Raw genomic sequence first — 25,026 nt, 5'->3', positions numbered from 1 at the left:
CAGATATGTACAGTGCGGTATCACTCAGGGCAGTTGCCTTTGGCCATTACTCTTCTCTATTTTTGCAAATGATTTGGCGCATAAAGCTAAAATGACTATGTATTCGGATGACTGCACACTGTACACATAAGCACATACAGCCAGTGAGTTCACAGAGACTCTTACCAAGGAGTTACAGTCAGTGTCAGAATGGGTAACTAACAATAAACTGGTCTTAAATAAACCTAAAACCAAAAGCATTGTATTTGGTTTAAGCATTCTCTTAGACCTAAACCTCAAATGGAGTTGTGCATAAAGGGTTTGACCATTCAAGTTGAAGAAGCTGAACTCCTAGGAGTACCATTGGATGGCTAGTTATCATGGTCAAGTCATATTGACAAGGTTGTTGTGAAGCTGGGGAGAGGTATGTCTGTTATAACAAGATGATCTGTGTTTTTGACACAAAGATCAACTGTACTAGTTCTTCAGGCTTTGATTTTGTCCAATCTTGATTCCTGTCCAGTAATATCGTCAGATGCAGCAAAGACCCAGCTGCAGCTGGCTCAAAACCAAGCAGCACACCTTGCCCTTAACCAGAAGCGTGTATTCATGGATGCCAAGGGAAGCCAGGCTTCCCCAATATATTCACTAAGAAAAATTATTATTATTATCTTTTGTCACTCTGTGTTTCAGAATTGTCCTTCAATTCACAAGAGGCTGAATACATCTCACTGGAGAAAGCTTCCGAGTGAGTGAAACAGCGCCCCTCTGTCTCTGTATGTGTAGCCCATCTTTCTGATGGTGTCTGGTCAAAAAGAGAATGACTTTGCCTCTGGTGGCATCGAATGAAAGGGAAGCCAGCGAGCATTTGGCTTCCCTTGATATAAAATAGTATAAAATAATAGCCAATCAGCATTGAGCTCAAATGTGAATGGTCCTGGCACACCATAAAAAAGTGTCAAGGGAAGCCAGTTTGGATTTGGCTTCACTCCGATCACATCGAGAGCATACGTCATTAACAGAAACAACTTGAATTGTTGCATCTCTTTGTGTTGTTGTCCTCCAGTGGCTAGCTAGCTAGCTTAAATTAGCCATGGATGGAGATAGGGAGTTGGATTTGTGTTTTACTTAATTCTCTGTACTGGCTAATGATTTTAACGGCAATTATGATCCAACCATAAATTCATGTTGTGCCGCTGGTCTGAGAGGTAAGTTCAATATGTAGCTAGATGTAAAAGGCTAATGTTAACTAGCTAACGTTGCCCATGAAAGGAAGTTAGGCTAGCGAGCAAGCATTTTAGCCAGGTAGCCTAGGACAACAAAAAATGAAAGCGTGTATTGTATGACAGAGTGATAGACAGTTTCTTCAATGTGAAAGAGAGGATGGCATTGGCGTTTCTCTACAAGTAGGGTGAGTCAACATGTTTTTCTACTTGCACGCACGCACACACACCCACAGAAATCAGAACCATGGACAGCGACATCATATTTAGCTTACATTGATTGGGCTAAATAGTTTTTGGTATCTTTTAGTTGTCACTGTATTAGGCTAAGCCTAGGTGACTTGATGATGTTGAAATGTTGAAATTGAAATGGTGCTGGAATAGTGGCGGCAGCTCCTGTTTTCTTTGCGACTTTCTGTAACTCTCCGGGGTTGTAAATCAATAGTTGTTTAGTAGTCCGAAAATTTTGGAAACACTAACTTGCTTGACCATAGGTCATGTAACTGTTTGTTACATGCAATATGCTTTGTGGACTTGATCAGACTGAGGTTTCTCTCTGGTTTTGTGATGAAACAAAGGTGTGGTTGAATTTATTCTGCCACTGTGTCTTCTTATTGTCTCAGTCTTTAGCCTATATATCACAGTCGCAAGGCATATGAACTAACCGGTTATAGAGCAAACAACGCAATTATCACAACACATAGGTTGTAATATGGCATTTCTTTCTAGCTTGGCTTCCACAGTGATTTTACCCACTCACCACTACTGCCCTGAACTGCACACACAGATCTAACATCAACAACATGGATGATAGTCTTTCATGGTTGAGGGTTGAGGAGAAATTGACTACCGGTACTTCTCTTCTAGTTTTTTTTACGAAACATTTGTGTGTTGAAAATGCCTAACCACTTGTATAATCTATTTGCATATATTTAAAACAGACATGTGTAATGGGCTGAAAACAAAGTCACTAAAAACAGACACCCCTTTATTATAATTTAAAAAAATCCAATGTCTTTATGTATTTGTCTTAATTAATCTAAATGGTATATTCTACATGCTTTAGCGTTAGTAGTACATCAGGCCAATAGATGGCGCTGTTGCGCTGTGTAGTTCAGAAACAGCAAGTTCTGGCCAAGCGCACACCATTCTTCAGAATGAAGAAAACGCCAGAACTTTGCAGATGTAAACTAGTGTCTGTTCTTTTTACTATTACAGGCCACCTCAGCTATAGACTGAGGCCGGTAACACATACATGACACACCACTATAGGATCCTTTACGGTACATAAACCAAAAACGTATTTAATGCGTCGCTATGTCATCATGGAATGCTCAACCATCAAAGGTGGCTATTTTTTATTTTAGCTTTAAAAAAACATTTTAAAAACATATCATAGCACCTCTTTCTAAAGATCTAATTTAACTGTACTGTATATACGAATACGTATATATGAATAGAGTGTAAATATAATGTTTGCTGTCTCTTGGTGTCTTTCCTATATATAACTATTTTGTCTATAACTCTTCTGTACTTTGTAACATATTTGTATGTTTTATGTGTACCCCAGGAAGAGTAGCTGTTACATCTGCAGTAGCTAATGGGGGTCCTAATATACAAAAACTGTGGACCATGTACACTACTATTCAGCCTAACTCTGTCTCCCCTGAGAGACCCACTCACTGACCTTTACTCTCCATCCACCAGCCTCTTTCTGGGGGTGGTGGGGTAGAGGGAGCAACCTCTCTCTTAAAAACAGCTGTCTCCTCAAGCTGAGTCACCTCCCTCTGTGTCTTTACCCACCTTGCCAAGAGCCAAAGATATTGATCTTCCCTTGCTCTGCTTCAGCTCATAACCATGATCAATAGGCGTGATGTTCGCAACGTGAGAGAGAAAGACAGACAGTGAAAAAGCTCATGTTCTGATTTTCACTGATGGCTAAACCTCCCGTCCACAATTGTAGAGTATGGTACAGCTCCAGCCGGTCTGTATTGCCTGTATGAGTCTGGCTAATGGACAGACAGCTATCAGGGACTGGATCCACAGCCCATTACGGTCACTTTAGAACTTATAATTAGGATAATTGGTGTGTTGCTATGGATAGATATGGGTGATGTTCGCAATGTGAGAGTACTGAAAGGTGGGCATGACGTACCGTATGTTATATGAGAGTGTGTTGACTCTTAGAGCACATGAATAACACATCTTATGAGCTATATTTGAAGACATTTCCTTCTTTGCTGTCTGTTTTAATGGGTGAACCTCTAGAGGGTGACAGTGACTTAGCCTTCAGCAATAGTTGATACTGGCTTTACAAATAAGCAGAGATATCCAAAACCTTTTGGAGGTATGTGCATTCCATGTTACTTTCACAAATCCTGTGAATCTCTCTAATTTTTCCATAATCCTGAAACGTTCACTCCTGTTTAGATGTAGTGCAGGCGACAGTATGTTTCTACTGTGCAGGATCAGCAAGGGTTCACACAGATTTAAGGGAATGAGAACAGATGATCAAACACCCATTAAGATACCTCGCCTGGGAAAGTGGCAGATTAGAGAAATCAAAAAATGAACCGATGCCATTTGTGTTATCACGTGAAGGGCTTTCATAGAATTCACAGATCAAACCTTATCTCAATGTTTACATTGGCATGTTTTAGTTCTACTACATTAAACCCATATAGAATGTATATTTGTTCTAACTCTCAACTCCTATTCCATCATAGACCATTCAACAGTAAAGATGTCCTGTCTGTCACATTCAATTTAAGTGCTATATAAGTGATTGAGCAATAAATTGATATCCAGAACCATGATTTCAGTGACCCATACAGTAGTAGAAACGGCAGCAGAGTTACGCAACATGTGTAACCAGTGTGAAATGGCTAGCTAGTTAGTGGTGCACGCTAGTAGCATTTCAATCGGTGACGTCACTCACTCTGAGACCTTGAAGTACTTGTTTCCCTTGCTCTGCAAACATCGTGGCTTTTGTGGAGCGATAGCTAACAATGCTTTGTGCGAGGCAGTTGTTGATGTGTTCAGAGGGTCCCTGGTTCGAGCCCAGGTTGGGGCAAGTAGAGGGACGGCAGAAACACTGTTGCATATGGATATTTATAACCATCAAAAGGCATACCATCAGCACTACATAAGAAACAACAGCGATGACTGAAGATTGAGTTCTACAAGTCTTTCCATATCAGGCATTTTACTCCACTAGTCAACTGTGGTATTCTTTCTTGTAATAATGTTAGGTGTAGGTAGTATTCTAGTGCATGGAACATATACTATCTATAAATATGACAGAACATATGGCATCTTCATCACATCACTTTAATTCAGAGACATGTCAACTGTGAGAGCTTTCTCTGTTAAAAAGCATAAATATGCAATTTTAGCAAGACAAGACAGGCATTCCATTTGTCAATGCTGATTAAAAGAATTGACAGTCCCATGACAGAATGTGTACCGTATATGTCCCTTAAAAGGCATGCCTACACAGTTACAGTAATCAATTGATGGCTGATTGATGTACGCAAATGGCTTTTCAGACTCCTGTCTTCATGAAGGTGTTTGGAGGGCTTCTCTGGTACAGGCTTGATTATATCCAGGTAAAGATATATGGTATGCAATGATTCAGGCCAACACCTATACAAGTGCTGAACATATGTCTGTTATCATGCTGCGACAGCTCCTGGAGAGCCACAGTGGATGGTGGATGACAAGTCTATGACAGAGTATAGCGCATGATGATCAATATCACTTTTTTAATCACACTAATGTCTGGCAAAGATCCCAATCATGCAAATAGCACAGACCACAAGTACCACAAGAGTACAACACAAACAAAGCAAGCAGAGATTTACATTTACATTTTAGTCATTTAGCAGATGCTCTTATCCAGAGCGACTTACAGTAGTGAATGCATACATTTCATACATTTTTTTTCTTCTCCGTACTGGTCCCCCGTGGGAATCGAACCCACAACCCTGGCATTGCAAACACCATGCTCTACCAACTGAGCCACGTGGGACCAGAGAGATCAATGCTGAGGACAAATACTGACACAGAACGTCACAGTAAACCACAACTAGAAGTGTTCTGGCCGTGACTTAAGAATCATTGACAGTATAGCAAATTCAGACAATGGTCTTTAAAGCTGGAATCCTTAGTTGCTACACCCATTTTTGGACTTATAAATTAATGTTACAGTATATACCCATTGATTCTTGAAAAACTAACTTGGTAATGCCTCATGAGCTTATTTCAACTGTCCTACTCCATCAGAACCCAAAATACAAGCTTATTTTACTCCAATGTTTGTAAACAATGTAAATGTAATCAAACACTGTATAGCCTCAAAACATGGTTAAAACTATCATTTTGATGTCATGGATGTTCAGTCCTGACTATGAATTTGAGAGCTGTTGTCTTTCTCCAGGCTCATCCCTCAGCCTTTTACCAAAACACAGGTGGCCGCTTTGCTGTTGTTTAAATTAAGGATTCCGGCTTTAAAGATGTGTGGGACTGACAGATTGTTCTCTATGATACAAACAGCACCAACATATAACACAAATCCATGCAACTGGTATCATAAAGCAGTAGTGGCAGTCCATCCTGTGGCCTGTATCTCACTGTTAGGGCAGTGTGGAACAGTAAGTATCAGATACTACAAGTCTAAATGCAATGACATCACAATACGTTTACAGGTGCCACCACTGATAGTCCATTTGCTGTCCGTCTTTTGTGTGTGTCCCATTAGTCTGGCAAGCCCTCTATCACCTGTCCTCTCTCCAGCAATGTCCTGACCCTCCTAACACAGGTAGAGGTCAGCTATAAAGTCTTAAAAGACTTCTGGTGTGATGGGGTGCCAGTGCGCTGTCTCCACCTGTCCCTGACTGCACATGTCCCTCCAGTGTCCCTGTCCTGCCTCCGGGGCCTCGCAGCCAATCAACACACGGCCCAGCATGCTGCTCTTCGTGTAGAGCCGCCCCTGTTGGAGAGAGAGATGTTTCGTTGGTTGCTCTCTGACCATATACAGTAAAGTGTAGAAAATTAACATACAGATAGTTGTACGATGCAAATGCACAGAAGATACATTTGATGGAAGACTTGTAACATAATTGAGGATGTAATAAAAACTGTGGACAAACAGGTTATTACATCATCTGTTATTACATTATCCGTGGTTGCAATCTCCTAATTCTTCACCACTGAGTCATTCCTACCTGCATGATGATGAACTCCAGAGCAAGAGGCAGCTGAGTGATGTCACCAACAGGCAGGTCAAAGAGAAAGGGAGCGTTCCACACAGCGTTGTGTCCTCCTGCTCCTTTGGTCTCCTTCGTACTGATCACCTTCCCATCCTGACGGAGGTTGATGACTACGTAGTGATCTGTAGGGACGAGAGAGAGAGAGAGGAAATGACAGGAGGCCCATCAGTATCTGTAATCTCATAAGGAGCTCAATCAGGGCGGCAGGGGCCTGGGAATATGACTGTGACTAAGGCTGAGACTGGATATGGGATTGTGAGGTCGAGGGCTTGACTGGGGTGGTTCAAAATAATGGCTCAGTGGTTTAGAGCATAGTGCTGGCAACACCAGAGTTGTGGTATTGATTCCTGCATTTGTATCACTGTCAATGTCGACAGTTCTGTATGTTGCTTGGGATGAAAGCTAAATAGACTTATCATACCTGCTGCTCCTGGCATCCGGGAGAGTTTGGCCAGGCTCTCAGCCTTGCGGACCATCACCTTGATGCGGTGGGCCAGTGTCTGGTACTGCAGCAGAATGAAGAGCTGACCCAAGGCCCGTGGAGCAGCACAGAGCGAACTCTTCCTACGACCCAACGTCTCCTGGGAACTCATACTCTGGGAGGGGAGAGGCTGAGTTAAGAACAAGAAGAGACAAACACATTGTGTTGTTGTTGTGTTGTTTTATGTAGCGCATGTTCTTTCTTTGAGTCCTGAGGTAACTAAGTAGAAAACACAGGGTAAAAAGAACGACATGTTGTTGCTGCTAAATTATCATCCTTAAGAATCTAGTCTTTTACAGCCCCCATGAGATTTCCATGAGATTCATGTCATGAATAGCTTATTTAGAGCCAACAGCACCCTGGCCCAGACCTAGTGAGCATGCAGCTGTGAGCCTGCCTGTGTTTGTGAGACCAGTGGAGTCTAATGGGAGATCACCCAACAAGGGAGATTCACATCACTTGCTCTGTCTCTCAGTCAGTAGTCATTATGCCCAAGAGACACCACTCTGTGTCACTCAACTCACAGTATTTTCAACAACAACAAAAATTCCACAACCACACACTAACATATTTATCCAATTCCAATAATGGTATTGACTGCCTCTGTCTGTATCTCTGTGACTCAGCCAGGACAAGGGCCACCGATGTCCCCTCAGACTAGAGCATGACATTGCAGAGTCAAATGCTGAGTAACCTGTAAGTGGGCTGATGAACCCATTGATTTCGGACATCACAAACTAAAGTGACCATCCTGTCTGTGAGGGTACATTACCTTGGTCCCTTGGTATTCTGCACAAGCTCCAAACCCTGCCACGTCAGTCCCTGGCCTCCCACATCATGTCAACAATAGTGTTATAATGCTAACGGATTACAGTAATATGGCAACTTTCATCTGATCTCATTAGAGATCACAACAACATCATCACACCACCTATCAGCTACCATCTCTCTACTTCTATTCGTTTTCTCATTGGGTGATAACTCATTCAGCTTCATACACGTGAAGTTTCCCACATTCACATGTGCAGTATGCATGACATCTCTCTGTGCCTTGTAGCTGAGATCAGAGGCGCCTGCATGCTGCCACCCAGCCTCACGCAGAGATCCACTGATAAGACATGGTGTCTACATAATGTCCATTCATACATCACCATGCCCGCTCAGCCCAGCACCTGAGGCCTAGCTCTGTCCCTCTCACCCACACCCTCGCCAGCTCAGGCTGTCACTAATGCCTTCCGGCACAGCCGCCACAGCACCACAGAGGACACGGCACACTGCTCACTGCACTCCACATGTTTGCTCTCCAGTCACACACTACAATGTCACCATGTCCAACAACAGTGGAAAAACTGCTAATGGCCGCTGGCCCAGACCTTATTCTGATTAGATTAGCCTGACACATTCCCTCATAGATAAAACATGATATGGGCTATTCATGGACCCAGTGCGTGTAGTTTTTCTGTGCTTAAAGTTAACTGATAAAAGAGGTCTAAGATGCTGGGGAAATGTTTAGATAGTGATTGTGAGGCTATAGTGCCCATAGAAATAGAATGACTATACAGTATATCTATCTTGTTGTTCTATTTCTATGATAGTGCCCTAGGCTTGTAAAATGACAGGCAAATTGTGTCACCTTTTTCAGCCTACTCCTGGTGGGGGTGAGCTCCCTGGTGTAGGGGACAGTTGTGTCTGGCTCCCAGTCCATCTCCCCACAAGGCATCTCCAGCTCCCCCAGCACTGTCTCTCTCAGGCCTGAGAAGTCCCTGCTGAACACAGCCAGCCGGAGGGTGCAGGCACGGAGCTCCTCCACAGAGCCCACCTGTAGCACAAGGCTCTGGCACTGTATCTCTGGGCTGAGGCTGAGCCGCCGAGACGCCCCCTGCTGGGGTGAGGGGCAGAGCGGGGGCAGGCTGGCTCGTACGAACACCCCACTGCGCCGCCGTGCCGCCCCGGACAGACCCATGATGTTGGTGGTCAGAGTGCCCCGTGCCGGGGAGAAGAACAGGGAGAAGTGCAGGAGAGGAGCAGGCTTGGTGGGGATGGATAGGGAGCTGGAGCCGTACTGTGGCTGGGACAGCTCCCCCTGAGGGCCAGGAGACTGCATGGCACTGCCAGGGCTGGTCAGGCGGCTCTGTTCGCTGTACACGAAGTTGTCACCGGTCACGGTGCAGCGGCGTTCCAGCGCCCGACGGGTCTTGGAGACTAGGCCCAGTTTGGAGATAGAGGGCAGGGAGGCACGGCCATGGCCTGAAGGCATGTAGTGAGAGGAGGAGGACACACTCGGGGTGCTGAGGCGACGCATGGGGAAGCAGGACCTGGGGGAGGACCTCAGCTCGGAGGAGGACGACCGGGGGCGAGGTTCAAAGGGCAGGGCGGTGAGGTCATCCTCAGAGGGGGAGGAGCTGGTATTGGGGGAGGGGAGGTCCAGGACATCCCCGTCTAGCTCCTCATACTGCTGCTTGATGGGTAAGGAGCCAGAGGAGGGGGTCAGGGTCACGGTGACCCGTTCACAACTGGCTGAGGAAGGGGACAGTGCAGCCTCTTTGTCCTCTGGTGGATGATATTTCCCTCTCCGCCAACACAGTAGACAGCCCAGCACCAGGCAGAAGCAGAACACTGCCAGACCCACTGCCAGCAGAATCTGCAGGTGGACTGGACACAGGAGGGGTTACGTTTCAATTACATTAGTGACTGAAAAACACAGAGAGTGAAAAAGAGAGCGAGAGAGAGGCCCCCATCAATTTGTTCCTATTCATTATGAATCATTGAACAGAATTCTATTTACCTTGTTTATTTGCCAATACAGCCCTTAACTTATTATGTTTCTACACCCGTCATCCATTATGAGATTAAACAGGAAATGTTTTGGGTCCTAATCCTAACTAATTGTCCTCTTTTGGAAATGGAAATTATGGGCTTTGATTTAAACCAGAGCAGCAGACTGAACTGAATGCAGTGGAGTCACATTTCCTACTTTCCTGAGGCTTAGTACATGTGTAAGAGGCGATATCAGCTCTCATCTCATCTCACTGACTACAGATTTATAAGCAATGTAATTGGGACACCAAGGGATGGTACCCTATTACTTCTTTAGTGCACTACTTTTGATCAGGGCCCTAGTCAGAATCAATGCACTATAAGGAGAATAGGGTGCCATTTCAGACAACGAAAAGTAACTTGTCCTGTAACGTAAACACTTTGTGACAGACAGTCTCTGACTATGACTCATCCATCAGGCCCAATCTGTTTGATTGAGAATGAGAAGCTCTGAAAATATATACTGCTCAAAAAAATAAAAGGAACACTTAAACAACACATCCTAGATCTGAATGAAATAAATAATCTTATTAAATATTTTTTTCTTTACATAGTTGAATGTGCTGACAACAAAGTCACACAAAAATAATCAATGGAAATCCAATTTATCAACCCATGGAGGTCTGGATTTGGAGTCACACTCAAAATTAAAGTGGAAAACCACACTACAGGCTGATCCAACTTTGATGTAATGTCCTTAAAAAAAGTCAAAATGAGGCTCAGTAGTGTGTGTGGCCTCCACGTGCCTGTATGACCTCCCTACGACACCTGGGCATGCTCCTGATGAGGTGGCGGATGGTCTCCTGAGGGATCTCCTCCCAGACCTGGACTAAAGCATCCGCCAACTCCTGGACAGTCTGTGGTGCAACGTGGCGTTGGTGGATGGAGCGAGACATGATGTCCCAGATGTGCTCAATTGGATTCAGGTCTGGGGAACGGGCGGGCCAGTCCATAGCATCAATGCCTTCCTCTTGCAGGAACTGCTGACACACTCCAGCCACATGAGGTCTAGCATTGTCTTGCATTAGGAGGAACCCAGGGCCAACCGCACCAGCATATGGTCTCACAAGGGGTCTGAGGATCTCATCTCGGTACCTAATGGCAGTCAGGCTACCTCTGGCGAGCACATGGAGGGCTGTGCGGCCCCCCAAAGAAATGCCACCCCACAGCATGACTGACCCACCGCCAAACCGGTCATGCTGGAGGATGTTGCAGGCAGCAGAACGTTCTCCACGGCGTCTCCAGACTCTGTCACGTCTGTCACGTGCTCAGTGTGAACCTGCTTTCATCTGTGAAGAGCACAGTGCGCCAGTGGCGAATTTGCCAATCTTGGTGTTCTCTGGGAAATGCCAAACGTCCTGCACGGTGTTGGGCTGTAAGCACAACCCCCACCTGCGGACGTCGGGCCCTCATACCACCCTCATGGAGTCTGTTTCTGACCGTTTGAGCAGACACATGCACATTTGTGGCCTGCTGGAGGTCATTTTGCAGGGCTCTGGCAGTGCTCCTCCTTGCACAAAGGCGGAGGTAGCGGTCCTGCTGCTGGGTTGTTGCCCTCCTACGGCCTCCTCCACGTCTCCTGATGTACTGGCCTGTCTCCTGGTAGCGCCTCCATGCTCTGAACACTACGCTGACAGACACAGCAAACCTTCTTGCCACAGCTCGCGTTGATGTGCCATCCTGGGGGAGCTGCACTACCTGAGCCACTTGTGTGGGTTGTAGACTCCGTCTCATGCTACCACTAGAGTGAAAGCACCGCCAGCATTCAAAAGTGACCAAAACATCAGCCAGGAAGCATAGGAACTGAGAAGTGGTCTGCGGTCCCCACCTGCAGAACCACTCCTTTATTGGGGGTGTCTTGCTAATTGCCTATAATTTCCACCTGTTGTCTATTCCATTTGCACAACAGCATGTGAAATGTATTGTCAATCAGTGTTGCTTCCTAAGTGGACAGTTTGATTTCACAGAAGTGTGATTGACTTGGAGTTACATTGTGTTGTTTAAGTGTTCCCTTTATTTTTTTGAGCAGTGTACTTATTTTCAAGGAGAATGTGAACCAGAGATCACTCTGATCAAGACCCACCAGGGCATGAGCCATTCAGAGACATTATCATGGCCAGATGGTGGATGGAAAAGGTGAAGGCTCTCTACTGTGGACAGTGAGCCGATGATCCTTATCAGGAAAAATATTATTGCTTGGTGTAATTTATTGCATGGGTCCATTTTAGTCATTGCTGAAACACAGTCATTGATAAGACAGCTACTAGCCTAATATAAAAAGTGTTATGCAGTCTGTTACCACAAATGAAATACAGTATGCTTCATTCAAGCTAGTGTTATTAGACATTACAGGGTCAGGGAGGATGTTGTTTAGCCAGTTTACATACATCTCTAAAGTCAAGGCAATGACTCATATAAAGAACTGCGCCAGCTAATTCCTATGTTAATATGACTACAAGGAAATCTGTTGGTCTCTATTAATTCTAAAACAGAGACCAAAAGATTTCCTGTGTCTCTTTGCATTACATGGGCTGCTAAACCACTACATATCAAAAAGAGACAGAAAAAGGCCAAAAAAAATAAATACTATTTCATACATTATTTTATATAGCAACATGTATGCATTTATTACCAGATGTATATAAACTACACCAGAACATTTCCACTAGTAATTTTTAGCTTACACAATTGAATTGAAAGTAAATCCATTAAAAGGTGTACCACATTGTTACTGTATTAGACGTTATCTTCATGCTGTTGGTATTTCCTTCTATTTGCAACCTGTTGGTCTTCGATGTCTTCATCAAATAATAGTTACAAAGCCACGTAAAATTGTGTATCTATTAGTATGCAAACTGCACCACATTAACAGAAGTTGAATTATAAATTAATAAATTGAGATCTGGTTTTCATAAAGTATTAAGCTTGACAAGACAAGACAAGCAAATTCACAATAGGACATAACTCGTATCAACTTAACTTGAATTTCAAAGTACAACAGAACTGACCAAAATTATAATTACGTTTCTTACCTCCAAGAGCATATTGCGTCATTTTTCAGATTTTATTTTTATATTCCACCGACATCAATGTGAACGCGGTGTGTGAGTGAGATCCATTCCCGCTTTATCCTGCACGCGCACTGGGAATTTCCTTTGCACAGTGGGTCACTGCATTGACATGACAGACCGACCCTTTAAGCCAATCAGAGGGTGACTAAGCTTTTATCCCTATTCTATACGTGGGAGTCCGTGGGAGGATATGTTGGACCAGTGGTGGTTCTTGACCATTTCAACTGGGGGGGCCAAGCTGGGGCCAGTTGTACTGTTAGAGGGGCCAGTTACATTAGACGTTATTGTTGTCATATCGTTTTCTTCACTGCATCGCAGGCATTAGCAGGCAAAAGACCATGTTCATAATCATTAGTGTTCCGCGTTGCCACTGTCTAATAACGGATGTAAAAAAAGAACCATAGCAAAAATTTGTTATGGAAAAATGATTTCATACTCCACATTTGGGGGGCCACAAGGGGGTCCAAAATTGTTGTCACAGGGGCAATGGCCACCCCTGGCCCCCACCCCAGAACCGCCCCTGTGTTGGAGTAAAAGTAAACCATTGCTGCTAATTTGCATCGTATATCTTGTTGACAATATTATATAATACAAAAGTAGCTTGATATAAAAGTCAGATAAAGTTATTAATGAAGCAATATCTGACATTTTAAGACATCAATTCAATAATCATTAAATAGTGTAGCCTAATTAGAGAATACACACACACAAACACTCTGTGTATGACTCACAGTGAAAAACCAAATGCTGTGCCAAGAAAGCTGTCTTTCCTCAGATCTCACTTATCCTTTATTAAATGGTACAGGCATTTTGCCCACATAGTACCCATTACTTGGAGATTGTCATCTCCCATTATCTGAAACTACCTCTCCCACTCTCTGTCAACTCCCTCCCCATTTCCCTCTCACATTCAACATGGACACACACGCAAACACACACACACACACACACACACACACACACACACACACACACACACACACACACACACACACACACACACACACACACACACACACACACACACACACACACACATATACACACACACACACACACACACACACACAGTATGATCCCCTTCCTAATGCATCTCCCCCTTGTATAGGGAAACACAGTGATGAATATCTATTTAAAGTATGCAGGCTCTTTGCCTTGGGCAGAAAATGCATCCTATTCCTCTTTGTGAAGAAGCTTCCCTGACTCTTTAAGACATGGATGAGTAATCATTGTAACTGTGTGTGTGTGTGTGTGTGTGTGTGTGTGTGTGTGTGTGTGTGTGTGTGTGTGCGTGTGCATGCTTGCGTGTGTTGTCAGTCCCTTTCAGATCTCTTTATTTCTCCGTGTAAGACACAGCAAATCCAATTAGTTATCACGTATTCACATAAAGACAATCCATCATGTCATCTTCATATGCCATCACCACTGTGCAGCCTTCTAGACTGCAGCTGCCCAAGCAACTGATGTATGGTTATTATAATTTCATAAGAAGATGCCTTCCAACTACATCCACTTTCATGCTCTGTAAACCTTTATGAGGATGAATAGGCCAATATTTCCTTATCTCTAATGATCTCAGTGGAAAGAATGCACAAGCCTGCCTGCGATGGCAGCACACATCATATAGTTTAAAGTTAGAGTTTGATTGTCTATGAAGCATGTGTGTTGTGCTATGGATATAATCCCTTCAATATGATCACGGCCATATAGTAAAAACATTAAATCAGTATAGATCAACAGAACAGCACTGCCTTGTCTAAAGTATTTTGTGAACATTTTGAAAAGTGTTCGCGTGGGAGCTATATAATCTGTTCAGTGAGTACAGATGAATAAGCAGGCATGAAAGTTTAACAGTGTGAGTAAAATGCTTGTTCTTATTGCACAATCAGCAGAGCTACCAGACAAGCAGTCACTGTTGTGTGAAAGGTACATCATGCACATTAGAGCAATATCAACAATATTTCAGGTGTTATAAATATCCAGGAACCGAGTTAACACTCATACTACCAACTGGGGTAATTTTGATCCCAAATGCATATTTTTGATCAGAGTCCAAATTCTTCAAAATTTCTTGACTTTGTCAATCAACTTGTTATTAATACATCTAAATCATTGTTTAGTGTTTCTGAATCAAAAATATGCACCCCCCTAAAAAAATCAGGTCCTTTGGGGTCATTTTGACAACAGCCAAAAAAAACAGAATTCGGCCTAATTTAATAGATAGGAACTTTATTTGAATCGACAGGTAACTGCCAAAATAAAGGAAACACCAATATAAAGTTTCTTAATAGGGCTTTGGGCGACCATGAGCCACCAGAACAGCGCCTTGGCACGATTCTTCCACCAGAAATTCCATAATTCTGAGTTTTGCTGATACTAATACTACTTGATTAAAAATCTATAAGTATCTGGTTTTAAATGTACTTACGTACAGTGGTAGAAAAAGTACTCACGTGTCATACTTTAGTAAAACTACAAAGTAAAAGTAAATGCTATACATCAAATTCCTTATATTAAGCAAACCAGATTTCACGATTTTCATATTATTTTTAATTATGGACAGACAGGGGCACAATCCTACACTCAGATATAATTTACAAACACAGTATTTGTATTCGTGAGTCCGCCAGAACAGAGGCTGTAAGGATGACTAAACTTTATATTGATAGGTGCCATAATTCTGTCCTGCTTGAGCATTCTAAATGTAACGAGTACTTTTAGGTGTCAGCGAAAATGTATTGCGTAAAAAGTACATTATTTTCTTTATCAATGTAGTGGAGTAAATGTAAAAGTTGTCTAAAAAAATAAAAATTAAAGTAAAGCACAGATACCCCAAAAAACGACTTAAGTAGTATTGAAAAGTATTTTTACTGAAGTACTTTACACCACCACTCGAGCCCCACCTGTTTAGCTACGAAAAAAGATGTACCAGTCAAAAGTTTGGACACATCTACTCATTCTTTATTTTTACTATTTTCTGCATTGTAGAATAATTGTGAAGACATCAAAACTATGAAATAACACATGAAATCATGTAGTAATCAAGGAAGTGTTAAACATATCAAAATATAGTTTATATTGAAGAGTCTTCAAAGTAGTAACCCTTTGCCTTGATGACAGCTTTGCACAGTCTTGGCATTCTCTCAACCAGCTTCACCTGGAATGATTTTCCAACAGTCTTGAAGGAGTTCCCACATATGCTGAGCACTTGTTGGCTGCTTTTCCTTCACTCTGCGGCCCAACTCATCCCAAACCATCTCAACTGGGTTGAGGTCGGGTGATTGAGGAGGCCATGTCATCTGATGCAGCACTCCATCACTCTCCTTCTTGGTCATGTAGCCCTTACACAGCCTGGAGATATGTTGGGACATTGCCCTATTGAAAAACAAAATGATAGTCCCACTAAGCGCAAACCAGATGGGATGGTGTATCGCTGCAGAATGCTGTGGTAGCCATGCTGGTTAAGTGTGCCTTGAATTCTAAATAAATCACAGACAGCAAATCACAGACCAGCAAAGCACCCCCACACCATCACACCTCCTCCTCCAAGCTTCACTGTGGGAACCACATATGCGGAGATCATCCATTCACCTAATCTGCATCACACAAGGACAGATTTAAAAAATCTCAAATTTGGACTCTCAGACCAAAGGACAGATTTCCTCCGGTCTAATGTCCATTGCTCGTATTTCTTGGAACAAGCTTGTCTCTTCTTCTTATTGGAGTCCTTTAGTAGTTGTTTATTTGTAGCAATTCGACCATGAAGGCCTGATTCATGCAGTCTCCTCTGAACAGTTGATGTTGAGATGTGTCTGTTACTTGAACTCTGTGAAGCATTTATTTGGGCTGCAATCTGAGGTGCAGTTAACTCTAATGAACTTAGCAGCAGAGGTAACTCTGGGTCTTCCTTTCCTGTGGTGGTCCTCATGAGAGCCAGTTTCATTTTTTTTGCGACTGCACTTGAAGAAACTTTAAATGTTCTTGACATTTTCTGTATTGTCTGACCTTCATCTCTTAATGTAATGATGGACTGTCGTTTCTCTTTGCTTATGTGAACTGTTCTTGCCATAGTATGGACTTGGTCTTTTACCAAATAGGGCTATCTTCTGTGTACCACCCTACCTTGTCACAACATAACTGATTGGCTCAAACACATTAAGAAGGAAAGAAATTCCACAAATTAACTTTTAACAAGGCACACCTGTTAATTGAAATGCATTCCAGGTGACTACCTCATGAAGCTGGTTGAGAGAATGCCAAGAATGTACAAAGCTGTCATCAAGGCAAAGTGTGGCTACTTTGAAGAATATCAAATATTAAATATATTTTGGTTCTAAACAAATGTTGGTTACTACATGATTCCATATTTGTTATTTCATAGTTTTGATGTCTTCACTATTATTCTACAATGTAGAAAATAGTAAAAAATAAAGAAAAACCCTGAAATGAGTAGGTGTGTCTAAACTTTTGACTGGTACATATGTAATTTGTTGCTGTCAAAAATCAGTTTCCAAACAATGTATAAAATACCAACATGGTCTCTTTTTTGCTTTCTTGAGTAAGGCAGCCCAAAATGCAGGTGTTCCAGCCTAGCTTAGTGCTTTCTGTGGTGGTGGGGCAGCCAGCGAAAAATACGGAGAGTATGGGTTGGTAATATTCTTTAGTTGGGCAGTGTTTGGCTCAGTGTTCTGTCATTGATTGGGACATTACAGTACCACAAAATCTACGGGGAGAGCTCGGAAATTCAAGCCCCTTGGGTGCTGCCATAGTTATATTAGAAGTCCCCATCCAAGAAGGCTCAAGTTCATTGGCCATAGATAGAATTACGTAAAATCATGTTATATCTACATTAGCTTTGATTGGACTGACTTTCAAAATCTTAGCTAGCAAGCTTGTAATCATCATCATGAATCAAGTCAGCAATCTACTGACAAATCATTTTCAATCTTTGTCATATGAAGAAAATTACGAAGAGAAATTATAGATAAAACGTATCGATGCTCATTGGCCATTGGACATAAACATTACACAAGTTGGAAATGGCAAATTCCACAATGAGTGGTTTGGAAGGAATCAGTGGGTATCTGCAAGCATTGCAAAGCAATCACTAGCCTGCTATTCAGTGGAGTGGGTGTGTGGTCCAAGTTTGGGTTTAAGGGTCTCTTTACCAAGCTTAAAATAATAAACATTCAACATTGGCCATGCTGTCAATCCAGCATGATTTATATTGTGTTCAAAACAACTGGAAACTGTGAACTCTCAGACTTCAGTAAGTTTAAGACAACTAGGGACTCTGAAAAAAATGAGCTCTGACTGGGAAAATACGTTTTGAACGGTAATCCAACTTGGAATTCCAAGTCGGGAACTCGGGCCTCTTTTTAGAGCTCCGACCTGAAGATCACTGACCTCATAATTCGTCTTTTTTTTCAGAGTTTCCAGTTGTCTTGAACTCACTGAAGTCTGAGATTTCCCAGTTCTGAGTTTCCAATTGTCTTAAACTCACTGAAGTCTGAGATTTCCCGGTTCCGGGTTTCCAGTTGTTTTGATCGTGATAGAAGTCATGTTGGATTGACAGCATGGCCAATGTTGAATGTTTATCCTTTTAAACTATAAATCCAGAGAATGCCAGACTTTGATGACGAAATTTGCCCTGTTCAAGTGAGCACAGCACAACAAGGTGAGTCCAAAAATGTCTTGTATACTGCTGCATAAATTATGTAACATGCCAGGTAGATATGTATACTGTAGCTAAGAAAGTAATACTAAGTGTATGTTGTGTAGTAAGCTGTTAGCAACCCATGTGCCTCACCATAATAATTTGGTCCCTTTTTCCCTCATAACTTAGCCTACTGTTCTGACTAAGGTGGTGCACATGTAGCCTATAGCCTGTTTTAGAGAAATGTCATCGCTGAATATTGTAAGAGCTTTCATTGCCTGCTTATATGCCCTGTTTATTTATGCTACGGTTCGGACTTGGTGTACAGGGAGAATACTTTAAGAACTGCACATGTTCTGAATTCTGTTGCTGTACATTTCAAAAGTGCTGAAAAAACAGATATATTGACTACGTCTGTCCTAGCTCACTCATTAATGTCTTAATCAAAATTACTGATTGCCTCTTATCTGCTTGTCGTCCCCTTGTGCCATAGTTTGTACATCTCAATTGACAGTAGAAACCATATTTGTTTAAACAAGTCAGCTATATCAGCTATGTTTTTTTAAAGGCAGTAAATGAGGCTGAATGAACTGTTTCGCTGCCAGACAAAGCTCCGCTGATAGCCACGAGTATCAGTGGTAAGGTGTTGGGACTGCTGGTGGGACTCTGTTGTTGGGACAGCTTTATGTAGGCCCTAACATTTTGTGGTCACCGGTGCCCACAAAATTAATATATTGTTTAGTGTTTTGTTTTGTTGGCATGTATTTAACAAAAAAAAAGTGTTTTCCCCACCAATATTTACATGCTAAAATCGCTACTGGGTGGGTCAAATTGAGATTTACTATATAATTTAAATCTAGACTCGATGATGTTGCCATGAGCAGCACCACATACAGTGCATTTGGAAAGTACTTTTCCACATTTTGTTACGTTAGAGCCTTATTCTAAAATGGACTATTAGTTTTTTCTCAATCAATCTACACACAATACCCCATAATAACAAAGTGAAAACAGGTGTAGACATTTTTGCAAATGTATCGAAAATAAACAACATAAATAACTTATTTACGTAAGTATTCGGACCCTTTGATATGAGACTCGAAATTGAGGTGCATCCTGTTTCCATTGATCATCCTTGAGATCTTGATTGGAGTCCACCTGTTGTAAATTAAATTGATTGGACATGATTTGGAATAGGAAAAAAAACAAAAAATCACAGTGCCTCTTTGCTTGACTACATGGGAAAATCAAAAGAAATCAGCCAAGACCTCAGAAAAAAATTACAGACCTCCACAAGTCTGGTTCATCCTTGGGAGCAATTTCCAAACACCTGAAGGGACCACGTTCATCTGTACAAACAATAGTACGCAAGTATAAACACCATTGGACCACGCAGCCGTCATACCGCTCAGGAAGGAGACACGTTCAGTCTCCAAGAGATGAACGTACTTTGTTGTGAAAAGTGCAAATCAATCCCAGAACAACAGCAAAGGACCTTGTGAAGATGCTGGAAGAAACAGGTACAAAAGTATCTATATCCACAGTAAAACGAGTCCTACATCAACATAACCTGAAAGGCCGTTCAGCAAGGAAGACGCCAGTGCTCCAAAACCGCCATAAAAAAGCCAGACTACGGTTTGCAACTGCACATGGGGACAAAGATCTTACTTTTTGGAGAAATGTCCTCTGGTCTGATGAAACAAAAATAGAACTGTTTGGCCATAATGACCATCGTTATGTTTGGAGGAAAAAGGGGGAGGCTTGCAAGCCGAGGAACACCGTCCCAACCGTGAAGCATGAGGGTGGCAGCATCATGCTGTGGGGGTGCTTTGCTGCAGGAGGGACTGGTGCACTTCACAAAATAGATGGCATCATGAGGGAGGAAAATGATGTGGATATATTGAAGCAACATCTCAAGACATCAGTCAGGAAGTTAAAGTTTGGTCGCAAATGGGTCTTCCAAATGAACAATGACCCTAAGCATACTTCCAAAGCTGTGCCAAAATGGCTTAAGGACAACAAAGTCAAGGTATTGGAGTGGCCATCACAAAGTCCTGACCTCAATCCTATAGAACATTTGTGGGCAGAACTGAAAAGCGTGTGCGAGCAAGGAAGCCTACAAACCTGACTCAGTTACACCAGCTCTGTCAGGAGGAATGGTCCAAAATTCACCCAACTTATTGTGGGAAGCTTGTGGAAGGCTACCCGAAACGTTTGACCTAAGTTAAACAATTTAAAGTCAATGCTACCGAATACTAATTGAGTGTATGTAAACTTCTGACCCACTGGGAATGTGATGAAAGAAATTAAAGCTGAAATAAATCATCCTCTCTACTATTATTCTGACATTTCACATTCTTAAAATAAAGCGGTGATCCTAACTGACCTAAAACAGGGAATTTGTACTAGGATTAAATTGTGAAATTGTGAAAAACTGAGTTTAAATGTATTTGGCTAAGGCTTATGTAAACTTCCGACTTCAACTGTATATATATATATACTGTGTACACTACTGGTCAAAAGTTTTAGAACACCTTTATTTTTACTATTTTCAACATTGTAGAATGATAGTGAAGACATCAAAACTATGAAATAACACATGGAATCACGTAGAAACCAAAAAAAGTGTTAAACAAATCAAAATATGAACGAGTAGGTGTTCTAAAACTTTTGACCGGTTGTGTGTGTGTGTGTGTGTGTGTGTGTGTGTGTGTGTGTGTGTGTGTGTGTGTGTGTGTGGTGTATGTATATATATATATATATATATATATATATATATATATAGTGAACAACAACCAACAATAACGCGTAAAAATAACATGGCTACATACAGTGAGTTGATGTGCAGGGGCACGAGGCAATTGAGCTAGCTATATACATATAGGATGTACAACAGGATAGATAATAGACTGAGCTGTAGCAGCAGCGTATGTGAAGCAGTAGCAGCAGCTTGTGTGTGTGTGTGTGTGTGTGTGTGTGTGTGTGTGTGTGTGTGTGTGTGTGTGTGTGTGTGATGTCAGTGTATGTAAGTACTGTGTGTGTAGAGTCCAGTGGGTGTGCATAGAGTCAGTGCAAGGGAGTTTGTTCACAAAAGGGGTTTGTCCAATGCAGGTAGTCCGGGTAGCTTGTTTAGCAGTCGTATGGCTTGAGGGTAGAGGCTTTTCAGGGTTGGTTCCAAACTTAGTGCACTGGTACAGCTTGCTGTGTGATAGCAGAGAGAACAGTCTATGGCTTGGGTGGCTGGAGTCTTTGAAAACGTTTTTTGGCCTTCCACTGACACCGCCTGGTATAGAGGTCCTGGGTGGCAGGGGGCTTGGCCCCAGTGATGTACTAGGCCATACTCACCACCCTCTGTAGTGCCTTGAAGTTGCCGTTCCAAGTAGTGATGCATCCAGTCAAGATGCTCTCAATGGTGCAGCTGTAGAACTTTTTGAGGATCTGAGGGCCCATGCGAAATCTTTTCAGCCTCCTGAGGGGGAAGAGGTGCTGTTGTGCCCTCTTCACAACTGTTTGGGCATGTGTGGACCATGTTAATTTCTTGGTGATGTGGACAGAGAAGAACTTGAAGCTTTCAACCCGCTCCACTACAGCTCCATCGATGTTTCCTGTAGCCACGATCAGCTCCTTTGTCTTGCTGACGTTGGGCGAGAGGTTGATGTCCTGGCACCACACTGCCAGATTTCTGACCTGTAGTCAACGAACAGCATTCTTACATAGGCATTCCTTTTGTCCAGCTGGGTCAATGGGAAAGGGGATATCTACTCAGAGACAACTGAATGCATTCAATCGAAATGTGTCTTCCGCATTTAACCTAACCCCTCTGAATCAGAGAGGTGCGGGAAGCTGCCTTAATTGACATCCACATCATTGGTGCCTAGGGAACAGTTGTTGTTGGGGGTTAAACTACCTTGCTCAAGTGCAGAACAGCTGATTTTCCCACCTTGCCGGCTCTGGGATTCAAACCAGGGTGTCTTCACAGGCCCAACTTTCTTAACCGCTAGCCTACGTGCCACCCCGCTATGGGAGGGCAGTGTGGAGTGCAATAGAGATTGTGTCATCTGTGGATCTGTTGGGGCGGTATGCGAATTGGAGTGGATCCAAGGTGTCTGGGATGATGGCGTTGATGTGAGCCATGACCAACCTTTCAAAGCATTTCATGGCTATAGATGTGAGTGCTATGGGGTGATAGTCATTTAGGTAGGTTACCTTAGTGTTCTTGGGCACAGGGACTATGGTGGTCTGCTTGAAATGTCAGTGAAGATACTTGCCAGCTGGTCAGCGCATGCTCTGTGTATGTGTCCTGGTATTCCGTCTGGCCCCGTGGCCTTGCAAATGTTAACCTGTTTAAAGGTCTTGCTTACAACGGCTACGGAGAGCGCAATCACAGAAGTCGTCTGGAACAGCTCATGCTCTCATGCATGGTTCAGTGTTGCTTGCCTCGAAGCGAGCATAGAAGGCATTTAGCTCATCTGGTAATCTCGCCTTGCTGGGCAGCTCGCAGCTGGGTTTCCCTTTGCAATCTGTGAAAGTTTGCAAGTCCTGCCACATCCGTTGAGTGTCAGAGCCGGCGTAGTAGGATTCGATCTTAGTCCTGTATTGAAACTTTGCCTGTTTGATGGCTCGCCGGCGCGATTTCCTACAAGCATCTCGATTAGTGATCCGCTCCTTGAAAGCGGCAGCTCTAACCTTTAGCTCAGTGCGGATGTTGCCTGTAATCCATGGCTTCTGGTTGGGGTATCTACGTACGGTCACTGTGCAGACAACATCGTTGATGCACTTATTAATGAAGCCGGTGACTGATGTGGTAAACTCCTCAACGTTATTGGACGAATCCCGGAACATATTCCAATCTGTGCTAGTGAAACAGTCCTGTAGCTTAGCATCCACTTCAACGGACAACTTCCATATTGAGCGCATCACTGGTACTTCCTGTTTGAGTTTTTGCTTGTAAGCAGGAAGCAGGAGGATAGACGTATGGATAGACGTCTGATTTGCCAAAGGGAGGGCGAGGGAGGGCCTTGTATGCGTTTCTGTATGTGGAATAAAGATGATCTAGAGTTTTAGCACCTCTAGTTGCACAGTTGACATGCTGATAAAAATGTGGTTTAAAACCTCTTAAGGATCCGGACCCTTTTTTTATTTTTTTTGCCTAAAATGACATAACAATATCTAACTGCCTGTAGCTCAGGACTGAAGCAAGGACATGCATATTCTTGATACCATTTGAAAGGAAACACTTTGAAGTTTGTGAAAATTTGAAATGAATGTAGTAGAATATAACACATTAGATCTGGTAAAAGACAATACAAAGAAAAAAACATGCATTTTTTGTATTTATTTTTACCATCATCTTTGAAATGCAAGACAAAGGCCATAATGTATTATTCCAGCCCAAGCGCAATTTATATTTTGGCCACTAGATGGCAGCAGTGTATGTGCAACGTGTTAAACTGATCCAATGAACCATTGCGTTTCTGTTAAAAATGTTGTATCAAGACTGCCTAAATGTGCCCAATTGGTTTATTAATAACTTTTCAAGTTCATAACTGTGTACTCTCCTCAAACAATAGCATGGTATTATTTCACTGTAATAGCTACTGTAAATTCGACAGTGCAGTTAGATTAACAATAATTTAAGCTTTCTGCCAATATCAGATATTTCTGTGTGCTGAGAAATGTTCTTGTTACTTCAAATCAAATCAAATGTATTTATATACATCAGCTGAAATCTCAAAGTGCTGTACAGAAACCCAGTCTAAAACCCCAAACAGCAAGCAATACATGTGAAAGAAGCACGGTGGCTAGGAAAAACTCCCTAGGAAAAACTCCCTAGAAAGGCCAAAAACCTAGGAAGAAACCTAGAGAGGAACCAGGCTATGAGGGGTGGCCAGTCCTCTTCTGGCTGTGCCGGGTGGATATTATAACAGAACATGGTCAAGATGTTAAAATGTTCATAAATGACCAGCATGGTCAAATAATAATAATCATAGTAGTTGTCGAGGGTGCAACAAGCACGTCCGGTGAACAGGTCAGGGTTCCATAGCCGCAGCCAGAAAAGTTGAAACTGGAGCAGCAGCATGGCCAGGTGGACTGGGGACAGCAAGGAGTCATCATGCCAGGTAGTCCTGAGGCATGGTCCTAGGGCTCAGGTCCTCCGAGAGAAAGAAAGAAAGAGAGAAAGAGAGAATTAGAGAGAGCATATTTAAATTCACACAGGACACCGGATAAGACAAGAGAAATACTCCAGATGGAACAGACTTACAACCTCATGGTAATCGCATTAGCCTACGTTAGCTCAACCATCCCACGTGGGACCCACCAATCCTGTAGAGGATAACGGATTTCAGTTTCCTTGCATTAAAATCACCAGCCACGACAAACGCTGCCTCTGAATGTGCCAGGGGCCAACTTTGGAGGGGACAATTACATGAAATTTTCTCAAGAGCAATTCCTGAGGGGGACACCAAAAGCTGTGCTGTAACACATAGCCTACATTGTAATATGGTAAATGTATATTGAGGAACCAAAG

The 25,026-nt window shown here is 42.7% G+C and overlaps 1 protein-coding gene across 1 annotated transcript; it reads right to left on the bottom strand.

Moving 5' to 3' along the window:
* Positions 1–5,538: 5,538 nt before the first annotated feature.
* Positions 5,539–12,897, bottom strand: LOC115203043 (synaptotagmin-5). The gene is made up of 5 exons (XM_029767343.1): positions 12,803–12,897; positions 8,587–9,605; positions 6,894–7,068; positions 6,428–6,594; positions 5,539–6,192 (listed from the first exon to the last, which is right to left on the bottom strand). The coding sequence occupies exons 1-5, from the start codon at positions 12,822–12,824 to the stop codon at positions 6,043–6,045; spliced, it is 1,533 nt and encodes a 510-aa protein (XP_029623203.1). The 5' UTR covers positions 12,825–12,897; the 3' UTR covers positions 5,539–6,042.
* Between the last annotated feature and the right edge of the window lie 12,129 nt (positions 12,898–25,026).

Source organism: Salmo trutta, chromosome 12, assembly GCF_901001165.1.
Source record: "Salmo trutta chromosome 12, fSalTru1.1, whole genome shotgun sequence".
Classification (NCBI taxonomy): domain Eukaryota; kingdom Metazoa; phylum Chordata; class Actinopteri; order Salmoniformes; family Salmonidae; genus Salmo; species Salmo trutta.
This window is presented reverse-complemented; position numbering and strand designations above follow the sequence as displayed.